Source organism: Xyrauchen texanus, chromosome 18 (genome assembly GCF_025860055.1).
Source record: "Xyrauchen texanus isolate HMW12.3.18 chromosome 18, RBS_HiC_50CHRs, whole genome shotgun sequence".
In the NCBI taxonomy this organism is placed as follows: domain Eukaryota; kingdom Metazoa; phylum Chordata; class Actinopteri; order Cypriniformes; family Catostomidae; genus Xyrauchen; species Xyrauchen texanus.
Genome location: NC_068293.1, coordinates 18,967,227 through 18,979,380, shown reverse-complemented (window position 1 = coordinate 18,979,380; position 12,154 = coordinate 18,967,227). Strand labels below are relative to the sequence as shown.

General features: G+C 37.7%; 1 protein-coding gene across 1 annotated transcript in view; it reads right to left on the bottom strand.

The window, feature by feature from the left end:
- Positions 1–605: 605 nt before the first annotated feature.
- The window catches only part of man1a2 (mannosidase, alpha, class 1A, member 2), a 136,497-nt gene continuing 124,948 nt past the window's right edge, over positions 606–12,154 (bottom strand). The window contains exons 13-14 of the mRNA XM_052148391.1: positions 4,684–4,799; positions 606–4,082 (exon numbers count right to left, since the gene is read on the bottom strand). Of these exons, the coding sequence (XP_052004351.1) occupies positions 3,950–4,082; positions 4,684–4,799 (249 nt within the window). The 3' untranslated portion in view covers positions 606–3,949. The remainder of the gene's footprint in view (positions 4,083–4,683; positions 4,800–12,154) is intronic.

The following is a 12,154-nucleotide window of genomic DNA, read 5'->3' as shown; positions in this document are numbered from 1 at the left end:
TATCAAATGGTTAAGTACATAGTAGTTAAGGCCACCAAATACAGTATAAAGTGGGTCCAAAAAAAGCTTTATTCTATATTTAAGTTATATTCTTACTGGTTTTAATGAATAAAAACAATCAAGTGGTCCTAATTATACAGTACATGAAATGTCACATTTTGGAATCATAACTCAAATATATAAATGTTATTTGAACTTTGGCTTCAAGTACTACTAACTCAAAATGGTCATGTGTGGAATACCCATAAGTCCTTGAGCTTGAATAAATTGTGTATGTTTTGTAAATACAAGGAACTTATGGTGAAAAAATAATTGTTATTAAAACATTTATATATTTTTAATTCTTATGACTACTATTGATGTTTTGTTGTAGCCAGAATCCAAATTGCCATAGGGCAATGGTGTTCCGCCTTATTTTCCCTTATACAGTAATAAGACGTGTTATAAATGAATGAATTAAATAAAATAAAAAAATGATAGGGTACAACAGTGCTTAAGGCAAACCTTAAAGGAAATTTGCTTATTTTTTCTGGTCACAAAGTCTATCAAGATTCAAGAAACACATGTCTTTTTTTATTGAATATTGATGGAGCAACATCTTTTGTGTGAAAAGAAAAAACAACAGAAGATTGTCTTGAATAAAATTCATAAAAAAATAAAATAAAGTGGTGGTGAAGGGGCCTTTTATCCCACACAATGCTTTGAGTAACAAATTAAGATATTTCTCATTCAAAATACCCACTTCAGAAAAGGGTGCATAATTATTTTTTTTATTTAAAACACATTTGACATTTCATAACATCTCAAGCATTCTATAAACAAATGCATCTCCATTGTGATTGGATCAGTCAATGTGAGTCAACTTTAAGCACTTTTCATAACAAATCTATTTTCCCACTTAAGAAAAACAAATGTTTTTTAGTTTTTTTATGGAGGGCCTTTAGCCCCTGCAACATGGGGCTGTTTACCCCAAAAACCATCCTTTCACTTATTGGAAAGTTATTAAAAAGCATTTGATTGAAACACCTTGAACAAAACTGAAACTGACAAATAAGTATTTTGTGTCTAAATAAATGTGATCATTTCAGGGACAAAAAAATATCATAACTGAAACAAACAAATAAAAGATCTGACATATGCTATGTACAGAGGTGTCCAAGCATCAGAGACCATGTTCAAAATCTGGGATTATTTTTCATTTAAACCTGGAAATATACAGGTTTTTAAACAGACATGTTATGACACAAAATGATTAAGATTTAAGATTCAAGGTCTCAAATCCTTTATATCGCAAATGAGTCTGTCAGAAAAAAATTGACAATAAAGTCTTGTTTTATTCAGTTCACTTTTTTAACATCTTTATTGAATTTGTGGCATTTTAAACATATTTACAATTATTATTATTTTTAATTTTTTCCAGAAAAAATACAAATACAGAACAGCTTTTTTTAAATCCACCCAGCAACAACAGGGACAAATGTGGTCCCGAGCTTCTCTTGCTATTTGTCAAAGTGATATTCCAGGGAGAAAAGGAAAGCAATGAAAACAGAGTGCCAGCAGGACACCAATGCTACCATCTAGAGGACAGGACATGCCTCTTGTAGACATTTCCAGATTGGTTCAGTATGAGAGAAGGTGATGCTTTGGGAGGATAATGAAACTGGTCCTTCACATAGTGCACTACATATACACCGAGTATCCACCCAGTTAATGGAGCTTGAACTTAGAGAAAGAAAAGTCTTTTTGAAAAATTTTTTTTAAACATACATCAACTCAGAAAGTTTGCTTTTTAGCCTCTGGCCTACTACATTAAATCTTCTCTGACAGAGTGTGTGCCATTCTACAGATTAGGAGAAAAACAAAACACGATTTCCAGCCTGGTGAGTGAGAGCATGATTAAACCCAGGACTAAAACATTAAAGAGCATTTCACGTTAAAGCACAAATGAATTATTCAGAGAGATCCATATGCCTCTGCATTCAACTTTATTGAAAATGCATTCAATAACCGGAATGACAAAATCAGCAATTCTTTAAACTCAGATTAGAAGTCTAAATCCTTCATAAATACCAGTTTATTATACAGTTTTATGCAACTTTGCACCAAATATCAGTTTAGAGATTTGTTTTTCATTTAATCTGGGATTCAAATCGAAGCCATGGACAATGTATTTTATGAAAATCTGGCTGGTATTAGTAACAATTGTTGATGAATGATGTTGGTCTTCCCTAATGAAATGAAATCAAATGTGTCAGCAGTCGGCATTAGCATCTAAATTTAGTACTAGGACTTATCTTAAAACTACTCCTGCTTCAAATGTTATTGATTCATTGTGTGGCAAACCAAACTCCAACTCATTCATGTTGTTTCAAACTGGTGCCCAATATATTCCTTTAAAGGAATAGTTAACCCCAAATTTAAAATTTTCTCATCATTTACTCCCCCTCATGTCAGATGCCAGATGTGTATGACATTTTACTTCAACAGAACACAAATAAAGATTTAAAATATAATATTTCAACTCTGTAGGTCCATACAATGCAAGTGAATGGTGACTAAAACTTTGAAGGTCCAAATATCACAAAGGCATCATAAAAGTAATCCATTAATCCACGTCGTCTTAAGCGATCCAATCGGTTTTGGGTGAAAACAAACCTAAAGATAACTACTTTTTCACTGTACATCCTGCCATTACAGTCTCTAGGCACGATCACACTTCCTACTGCTTGACACATGCACAGAGCACTAGGAGGCACTATAGGAAGTGTAGTTGAGTTTGAAATCATGATTACCAAGACGACTGCGGTCAAGATTTATTTGGAAAAAGATGACAGTGTCTCTTTAGATGACTTTGATTAAACCACTGGAGTCATATTGATTACTTTTTTGCTCTCTTTGTGCTTTTTTAGAGCTTCAAAATTCTGGCCACCATTCATTGTATTTTATGGACCTACAGAGCCAAGATATTCTTCTAAAAATCTTCTAAAGAAGAAATACACATCTGGGATGGCATGAGTAAATGATGAGATAATTTTCATATTTGAGTGTACTATCCCTTTAATTCACAAGGGATAAAAATAAAGGTGGGAATGGAGAGAGATGGAGCGCAGGGATTTCACAGGCAGCAGTTGTTCAATAGCAGCAAATGTACATGAAAAATCAGAGGGCTGTTTTACCCACTAACCTCCGAAAGCACTGCAACATGACTGAAACATGGATCAGATTGTTAAGAGACAAACGACTATTTGAAAAGCACACATAGAAATCCTGATATGAGAGGAAAACATCCCTGGGTGCCTCTGGCCTAAATTCAGCCTCAGCTGGAGATTTCACAGGATATCAACATCTAACATCTGTGCCCTTCCCCAAACCCCCCCAACCCACAACCCCCCAGAAGCCCGCCACACTGCAGTTCCAGTACAGAGTTTGAGGGTCTCCAAAAAGGCAGTCTTTTCCGAGAGCCATTTATTCACCATTCTGATGAGTTGAAATGCTGTCAAATTGGAAAAAGAAACAAATTCCACAAATTCCTCGCACAGAAAACGCACATCCATTTTAGAAGGTCCTTTTGTCTAATAATGGACAGCCTCACAGCTCTGCTGTTTATTATCTGTCAGGGAAGTGTGTGCATATGTGTTAGATTAGCAGCACACACTTAGGCCAGCCTAATGCTCACGGTCACAAGGAGAGAATCATGTGATCAATCTGTGCGCTGGTCTGTCAGTCTGTCCTTCAGACATTATATAAGAGAGGTATGGATGAGTTAAGACAATCTGTCTTTGTTCCTTGCATTCGCTACAGTCCGATCATTCACAGTCCATGAGACAGTGGTCCAGTGGGAAAAGATCTCTCCTCTCCTTTACACTGGTAGATGCATTCTTCAAAAGGAGGGAGGTGTATTACAAAAGGGGTGAGTGAGGGGGAGATCACCCCCCCCCCCGAGTCCACTCTACTGCTGGGTCTCACTGCCAGGTAGGGTGATGTTGCCTAGGTGCAGGACAGGCAAAGGGTGGGCCTCTGTGTTGAAGACCCAGCTCTCAAGTGGCAGCAACTCATCGCTGGAGAACAGCAGATACAGATATCTACAAAAACCACATACAGAAATTAAAGCATGAATTTTCATTAATTTGGGTATACACACCTTTTGACCAATGTTTTTCCCATAACCTTTCCATTTGTTTGTGAATATTAGATTAGGAATTTAAAAAATTTATCACAATGAGCAACTTCTAGTCGATGGAATATTTTAGACCCAAGCATAACAAGAATAATTTATATTCACTTTAGAAATTTGCACAACTTTTCCATGTATTATGATTTTTTATTTTCATACATTTTCCAGGCCTGGAAGCAACAATTTAAAAATTCCATGATATTTCAAGGTTTTCCATGACCATGGGAACCCTGACTCTTACATGGCCTTGTACACCTTTCACAGCAAATCCAAGCCAAGACATGAAACTGCCATGTCAAATGGCCCCAGCAGATGGCAGCATTGTTAAAAATGGCAGGCTATCCATTCTGATTTACGGAGGTCTCCAAATCTAATTTTCTTCAGCCTATTGCAGAAAATGAACTGCTTTTCCCAATCAGTGTTTGAGAACTAGCATTACAAACTGAAAAAGTTTGTGTTACTATAGCAACACAGCTTCAGTAGATTGTGTAAGAACAAGCAAGCTTTACTTGAGTGTTTCGGCCAGAAAGAAGCTTTGCTGGACATCATCGTAGGTGGGGTTGGAGGAGTAGACATCTTTAACACCAGAAAATCCTCCACTAACTCTGCAGTATTTGTCTATAGCCTGTAAAAAAGATGAAGAATGAATATTAAAATTCACATAGCAATATTATTATTATTTACAATCTACAAGATATATATTACAAGTCAATGGCGAGAGAAGTATGGACATTTACTGGCCATAAATGTTTTTTTAAATGGCCATGATTCTCCATGATTTTAAAATATATTTGGTTCCTATGACAATGTGATTATTTAGCTGCACTTATTTTTTCACTGATAGCGATAACTAAGGTGGTGGAAAAGGCTGATAACAAATTAATTGGATGGTAGTTTAAAAAAAAAAAAACAAATATTTGTAGAATGTAAAAAGAAAATCTTATTCTTTCCTTATTGTGATGGACAAAGACATCTAGAGTCCAAAATGTATAAAATCCCAGATGCAATTTAGTGTTCAACCAAAATCCTAATAATAAACTACAAGAAAATACAGTGCTCTCCACTTATATTGGCACCCATGGTGAATAATGTATGAGCAAAGAAGGCTGTTCAAAATGTCTTTGCTTATCCTTTTGATCTATAATTCAAAATATTAACACAAATCTATCCTCTATGGATATCAAACAATTGCAAACACAACACAAGTTTTATTTAAAAGAAATATATATATATTTTGTCAAGTATGTATGGTACAATTGTTGGCACCCCAAGAAATCCTCATGAGTAAAATATATCTGACTATGCCCATTCACATTTTATTTTTTAGTTCACCTGTATGACTAGAAACATTAAATTGTTCAGCCATGATTTCTTGTTTCTCAGGGTTTTAAATATGAGGTAACACACAAGCCAAATTCCCTTTGTCATCCATCACAATGTTTAAGACAAATGAATAAAGTTATGAAGTGCTGCAAAATGTTGTTGAGCTTCACAAAATTGAAGTGTGATCTGTGTAAATGATTTTCTTTTTTTTTTTTTAAATTAAGGTGGTGAATTTATGACTATAGTTTTGTGTAATAATTTTTTATTAGTCTTTCCTTCCTGTGACAAAAGTCCAAATTAAATTTGATCCCAGAAGCAGATTATTGAGCCAAAATTCCAATAGTACCCAGGAAAAAAAGGGAAACATTTTTGGTGCATAACGCAGGACTTTTAACAATAAACAATCCCATTAGCTGCTAATACGCTAGCAACCAAGACAGATTTGGAACGCATTTGGGAAAGGTTGGACCTTGGAATTGTTGGAATTCTTGAGCATGAGGAAGGCCAAGATATGGTGAAATTCCTTGACGAGCTCTTCCTGAGTCTGCCTGATATAAAAGACCATAAGATGGAAATTGAGCAAGCTCACAGAGTCCCAGCTCGGAGATCGGCTGAGGGAGACAGGCCCCGATCAATTCTGGCCAAATTTCTGAGATCATCAGATAAAGATACTGTGTTACGCGAGGTGAGTCAAGGAAGGCTTTTTTGGAAGAACTACAGCATTTTCTTGTTCCCCGTCTTTGTGATTTCGACAAGCAAGAAATGTGATCGACTCAAGGACTCAACTCTTACATCAACGGAAGATCGCTTTTGCACTGATGTTTCCAGCCAAATTGAGAATAGATACTAAGGATGCTGCAAAATATTTACATGCCAACAGCAAGCATTGTCTTTCATAGAGACAATGGGGTGAGTAAATTATTTGGTGATTTTCATGTTGCCCCCAAGTGAGCTTGACTTGCTGAACATACACTTACTTGCCTGTCTGTGGAAGCTGGGCACCTTTTTATTTATTTTTGTATTGGTTCCGCCTAGCGGCTGGAGTTTGTTTTGTGTAGTAACACTCCTTCAAGAAACTCTTGCACTGACGGAGATCGCTTTTGCACTATTCAGGGCAAGACAGTCATACTTTGAGTCGGGGGACAAAGCAGGGAAGCATTTGGCTAGATATATAAAGCAGAGAGAGTTTTATTCTACTGTGCTCTCAATGAAATCTGCTGGTGGTGAAATTTTACCTCGGCCATTGATATTAATAATGCTTTTAAAGAATTTTATCTTCATATTTATAGTTCCATGTCTTCGTCTACTGATAAAGATATTAGAAAATTTGTGGAACCATTAGAACTCCCTAAACTGAGGACAGAGCAAATAAATTCTCTTGATTCTGAGATAACCTTGGCAAGGTAAGGCCTTGCTTACAGGCAAGGCTCTTGGGCCAGATGGCTTTGCCGCTGAATTTCTTTTTAGATCTTTTGTTACAGAATAGGCTCCACTTTTGCTAGAAGTTTATACGGAATCATTAAAGAATGGAAAGCTTCCTCCAACCAAGACACAAGCCCAGATTAGTCTGATACCTATAAAGGACAAAGATCCAAGCGAGTTACTACTCCCTGATCCAGCTACACATTAAAATATTGGCAAAAATTCTGGAGTAAATGTTATGACATCTCTTATACATATAGATCAGGTGGGGTTTATTCGGGGCCGCAGGTCTTCTGATAACATTAGGCGTTTCATCAATATCATGTGGCGAATGATCAGACTCCGGTCGCTGCCATCTCACTTGATGCTGGGATAGTAGAATGGGATTATATTTTTAAGATTTTGGAAATATATGGGTTCGGGAATACTTTTATTGGATGGATTAAGTTACTTTATATTCACCCGGTATCAGAGGTACAAACAAATGGATTCATTTCAGATCATTTTAATCTGGATAGGGGTACCCGGCAGGGTTGCGCTCTTTCCCCATTATTGTTCTGTCTTGCCATGGAACCATTAGCAGCCACGATAATGGAAGATGATTTTCCAGGGGTGATGGCGGGTGGTGTGGCGCATAAGCTTTTGCTTCATACTGATGATATTTTATTATTCTTCTCTGACCCCTCTACATCTACAGTGAGGAAAATAAGTATTTGAACACCCTGCTATTTTGCAAGTTCTCCCACTTGGAAATCATGGAGGGGTCTGAAATTGTCATTGTAGGTGCATGTTCACTGTGAGAGACATAATCTAAAAAAAAAAATCCAGAAATCACAATATATGAGTTTTTAACTATTTATTTGTATGATACAGTTGCAAATAAGTATTTGAACACCTGTCTATCAGCTAGAATTCTGACCCTCAAAGACCTGTTAGTCTGCCTTTAAAATGTCCACCTCCTCTCCATTTATTATCCTAAATTAGATGCACCTGTTTGAGGTCGTTAGCTGCATAAAGACACCTGTCCACCCCATACAATCAGTAAGAATCCAACTACTAACATGGCCAAGACCAAAGACCTCCACAAGGCTGGAAAGGGCTACGGCAAAATTGCCAAGCAGCTTGGTGAAAAAAGGTCCACTGTTGGAGCAATCATTAGAAAATGGAAGAAGCTAAACATGACTGTCAATCTCCCTCGGACTGGGGCTCCATGCAAGATCTCACCTCGTGGGGTCTCAATGATCCTAAGAAAGGTGAGAAATCAGCCCAGAACTACACGGGAGGAGCTGGTCAATGACCTGAAAAGAGCTGGGACCACCGTTTCCAAGGTTACTGTTGGTAATACACTAAGACGTCATGGTTTGAAATCATGCATGGCACGGAAGGTTCCCCTGCTTAAACCAGCACATGTCAAGGCCCGTCTTAAGTTTGCCAATGACCATTTGGATGATCCAGAGGAGTCATGGGAGAAAGTCATGTGGTCAGATGAGACCAAAATAGAACTTTTTGGTCATAATTCCACTAACCGTGTTTGGAGGAAGAAGAATGATGAGTACCATCCCAAGAACACCATCCCTACTGTGAAGCATGGGGGTGGTAGCATCATGCTTTGGGGGTGTTTTTCTGCACATGGGACAGGGCTGAATGCACTGTATTAAGGAGAGGATGACCGGGGCCATGTATTGCAAGATTTTGGGGAACAACCTCCTTCCCTCAGTTAGAGCATTGAAGATGGGTCGAGGCTGGGTCTTCCAACATGACAATGACCCGAAGCACACAGCCAGGATAACCAAGGAGTGGCTCTGTAAGAAGCATATCAAGGTTCTGGCGTGGCCTAGCCAGTCTCCAGACCTAAACCCAATAGAGAATCTTTGGAGGGAGCTCAAACTCCGTGTTTCTCAGCGACAGCCCAGAAACCTGACTGATCTAGAGAAGATCTGTGTGGAAGAGTGGGCCAAAATCCTGCAGTGTGTGCAAACCTGGTGAAAAACTACAGGAAACGTTTGACCTCTGTAATTGCAAACAAAGGCTACTGTACCAAATATTAACATTGATTTTCTCAGGTGTTCAAATACTTATTTGCAGCTGTATCATACAAATAAATAGTTAAAAAAATCATACATTGTGATTTCTGGATTTTTTTTTTTTAGATTATGTCTCTCACAGTGGACATGCACCTACGATGACAATTTCAGACCCCTCCATGATTTCTAAGTGGGAGAACTTGCAAAATAGCAGGGTGTTCAAATACTTATTTTCCTCACTGTATGTCTTATATATGAATGGGAAGGTTAATGTTATTAAAATGAATTGTATTCCAAAATGTAACTTCCTGTTACAATCTCTCCCTGTAGATGTCCCCCTCTCTTACTTCAAGCAATTTGATAGCATAGCGAAATCGCTTCATTTGGAATAGTAAGCGTCACAGATTACATTTCAACAAGTTACATAGGCGAATTGATATGGGTTGGGTAGGCCAACCCAAGATTTTGTTTTATTATTATGCAATTGGTCTCAGACATTTGGCTCATTGGTCGCTTCCACCTGAGAGTTTTGTATTGAACAGGAAGTTCAAGCCCCTATTCTGCCATTGCAAAGCCTTTCTATCAAAGGCATTTGCACTCAGTGTGGACAAGTGTCCAGAGTGTTTAATTTGGACATTTATTTAAATGTTGACTCGAGCATATGGCTGAACCCCAAATTATGTATAAAAAATACATTTGGTTCAACATTTTGGGATTCCAAGATCTCAGCTTCTATAAGTATTTACAGCTGTGCCACCTACTCTGTACTGTTTTTGGGAGTAGTTTAGACCCCCGTTAAGTGGCTGATAGTGGTGATTGTGTGGTGATTACTGCTTTTGGGAAAGATTATGAGGCATCAGTGTATTACTCCCTGCTAATTCAGAGTCTGGGGGACAGAACTTCAACTTCTCTTAAGAGATTATGGGAGAAAGATCTAAATTTGCTATTTGAGGAGGGAGTGTGGGCTAGTATTCTAAATACCATCAAGTATGCATCTAGGAGATACAAGGGTTCGCCTTATGCAATTCAAGATTTTTTGGACCCCCTCTAGATTGTAAAGGCTTGGTCTTAAAGACACACCCACCTGGTGGTGAGGTCAATCAGAAGATGGAGACACAACCTATGTCTCTTGGGGATATGTTAAGATCAAAGAATTTTGGTAGAAGATTCAGAGTTTTATGTGTGAGGTATTGGGCACTCAAATTTTATTTTGCCCCAAACTCTGTATATTAGGTGATGGGGTAGTCATTAATATGGAGAATAAGCACATAAAAAACTGGGTTCTAACTAGCATTATGATTGCCAGACAGATAATTTTAAGTGGTTTGAAGTCAGCTGGAGCACCCCCATTTGTAATGGGGGAAATTGTGAGGGTTAAATACTGATTCTGTTTGTATACGTTTTACTTTTCACTTTTTAATAGATGAATCAATAAAACATTTTATTCACAAAAAAATAAATAAATCCCAAATACACCGGGGACTCTTATGTTGAAATGTTTGTGCTTCACTGCTTCTAGCTGCTTGTTCAAACATAAAATAAATACAATATGCACTATTTTCATTTACAAGGTATTACATTATAAATATTTGAAAGTAAACATTGTCATAATTAATCAACTGTAGTTCATCAGCGATCACTTGTCATAAATGTCTGCTATTCATTGATTGCGAAACGCTCTGAAGCCACTGGAAACACTGAATCTCAAATTCTGCACAATCTTTTCACTTTAAAGCCCACAGTGCACACGGTATGTTTATTAAATGAAATTGTAGCCTTTTAAAGTTTATTATTACACAGCTCTCTGGAATACTCTATTCTGATTGGTCAATGGCTCCATCCAGCAGGCAGGTATTGCTCTCTAACAACCGAACATCCATGTATCAGACGGCTCATCCGGGATCTGTGAGCCAACTCTCCTGATTCTCTGACAGGTTATCAGCAAGAACATGTTCAAATGCTACACAAGCGCTTTAGCCATTTTATAGCCGATTTACATTCATCATCATACATAAGATAGTAGACAGCTAGAAGCAGAGATACTCCAAAAACAGGGTCCATTTTTCCTCTAGTTTAAACTGAGGTAACGTAATTATTATTATTATTATTATTATATATTACTTTCTCCCCAATTTGGAATGCCAAATTCCCAAAGTCCTTGTGTTGGTATAGTGACTCCCCTCAATCCATATGTCTAAGACGTCAGTCCGCGCATCATATCATGTGCCTTGTTGAGCGTGTTACCCCGGAGACGCAGCACATTCTCTGCGGCATCCACGCACAACTCTCCAAGCGCTCCACCGAGAGCGAGAACCACACATTATAGCGACCATGAGGTGGTTACCCCATGTGACTCTACCCTCCCTAGCAACCGGGCCAATTTGTTTGCTTAGGAGACCTGGCTGGAGTCACTCAGCATGCCCTGGATTCGAACCAGTGACTCCAGGGGTGGTAGTCAGCATCAATAATCGCTGAGCTACCCAGGTCCCCACAGGTAACCTAATTATTAAGACCTCGCGTGCACTACAAATCTTTTGGCGGGACATGTTTATTGATGTATTTTATACATAGCCTAAAAAAGTTTTTACAAATAGGTGCATCACAATCAGCTCCCTAGCTTCCCATGTCATGAATTAGTATATCGGGAATTGGCAAGGGTGTTATACATTGAACATTGGGACACTTATGATTCAATCACCTGTGACACGTTAACGAGCAGCACAGCTGTTATTAATCAGCACCATCGCTGTACAAATTACACTATCGTTCATTTTCATTGAAGATATTCAAACGTACAGTGTTATTATAACAGATAAATGGCATAAATAAAAAAAAACATAGGAGTGTATTTTAAACCTTTTAACAACTTTAATATTTAAATGATTGTTTTACTTTCATGGTAATTATGAATGAAATACATTACTAACAACATCTCTTTGAGACAACAATGCTTGGAATTTATGGTTTTACACTTGCTCGTGTTCGTCGACTCTTAATTGTCGGTGACAAACTTCCACATAGATAACGAAAATGATGCACTGGGATTAGTATTTTGCGATATTCTCAAGTTTGTAGGGGTTAGTCAAAATATGAAATATGAGCAATGGTCACTCAGTCTACGCAATGTTATAGTTCAGGTAGAACTATACTTTCAACTACTAAAGACAGCTTCACTAATAATTTTCCAGATTTGTCTCAAATACTCATCAAG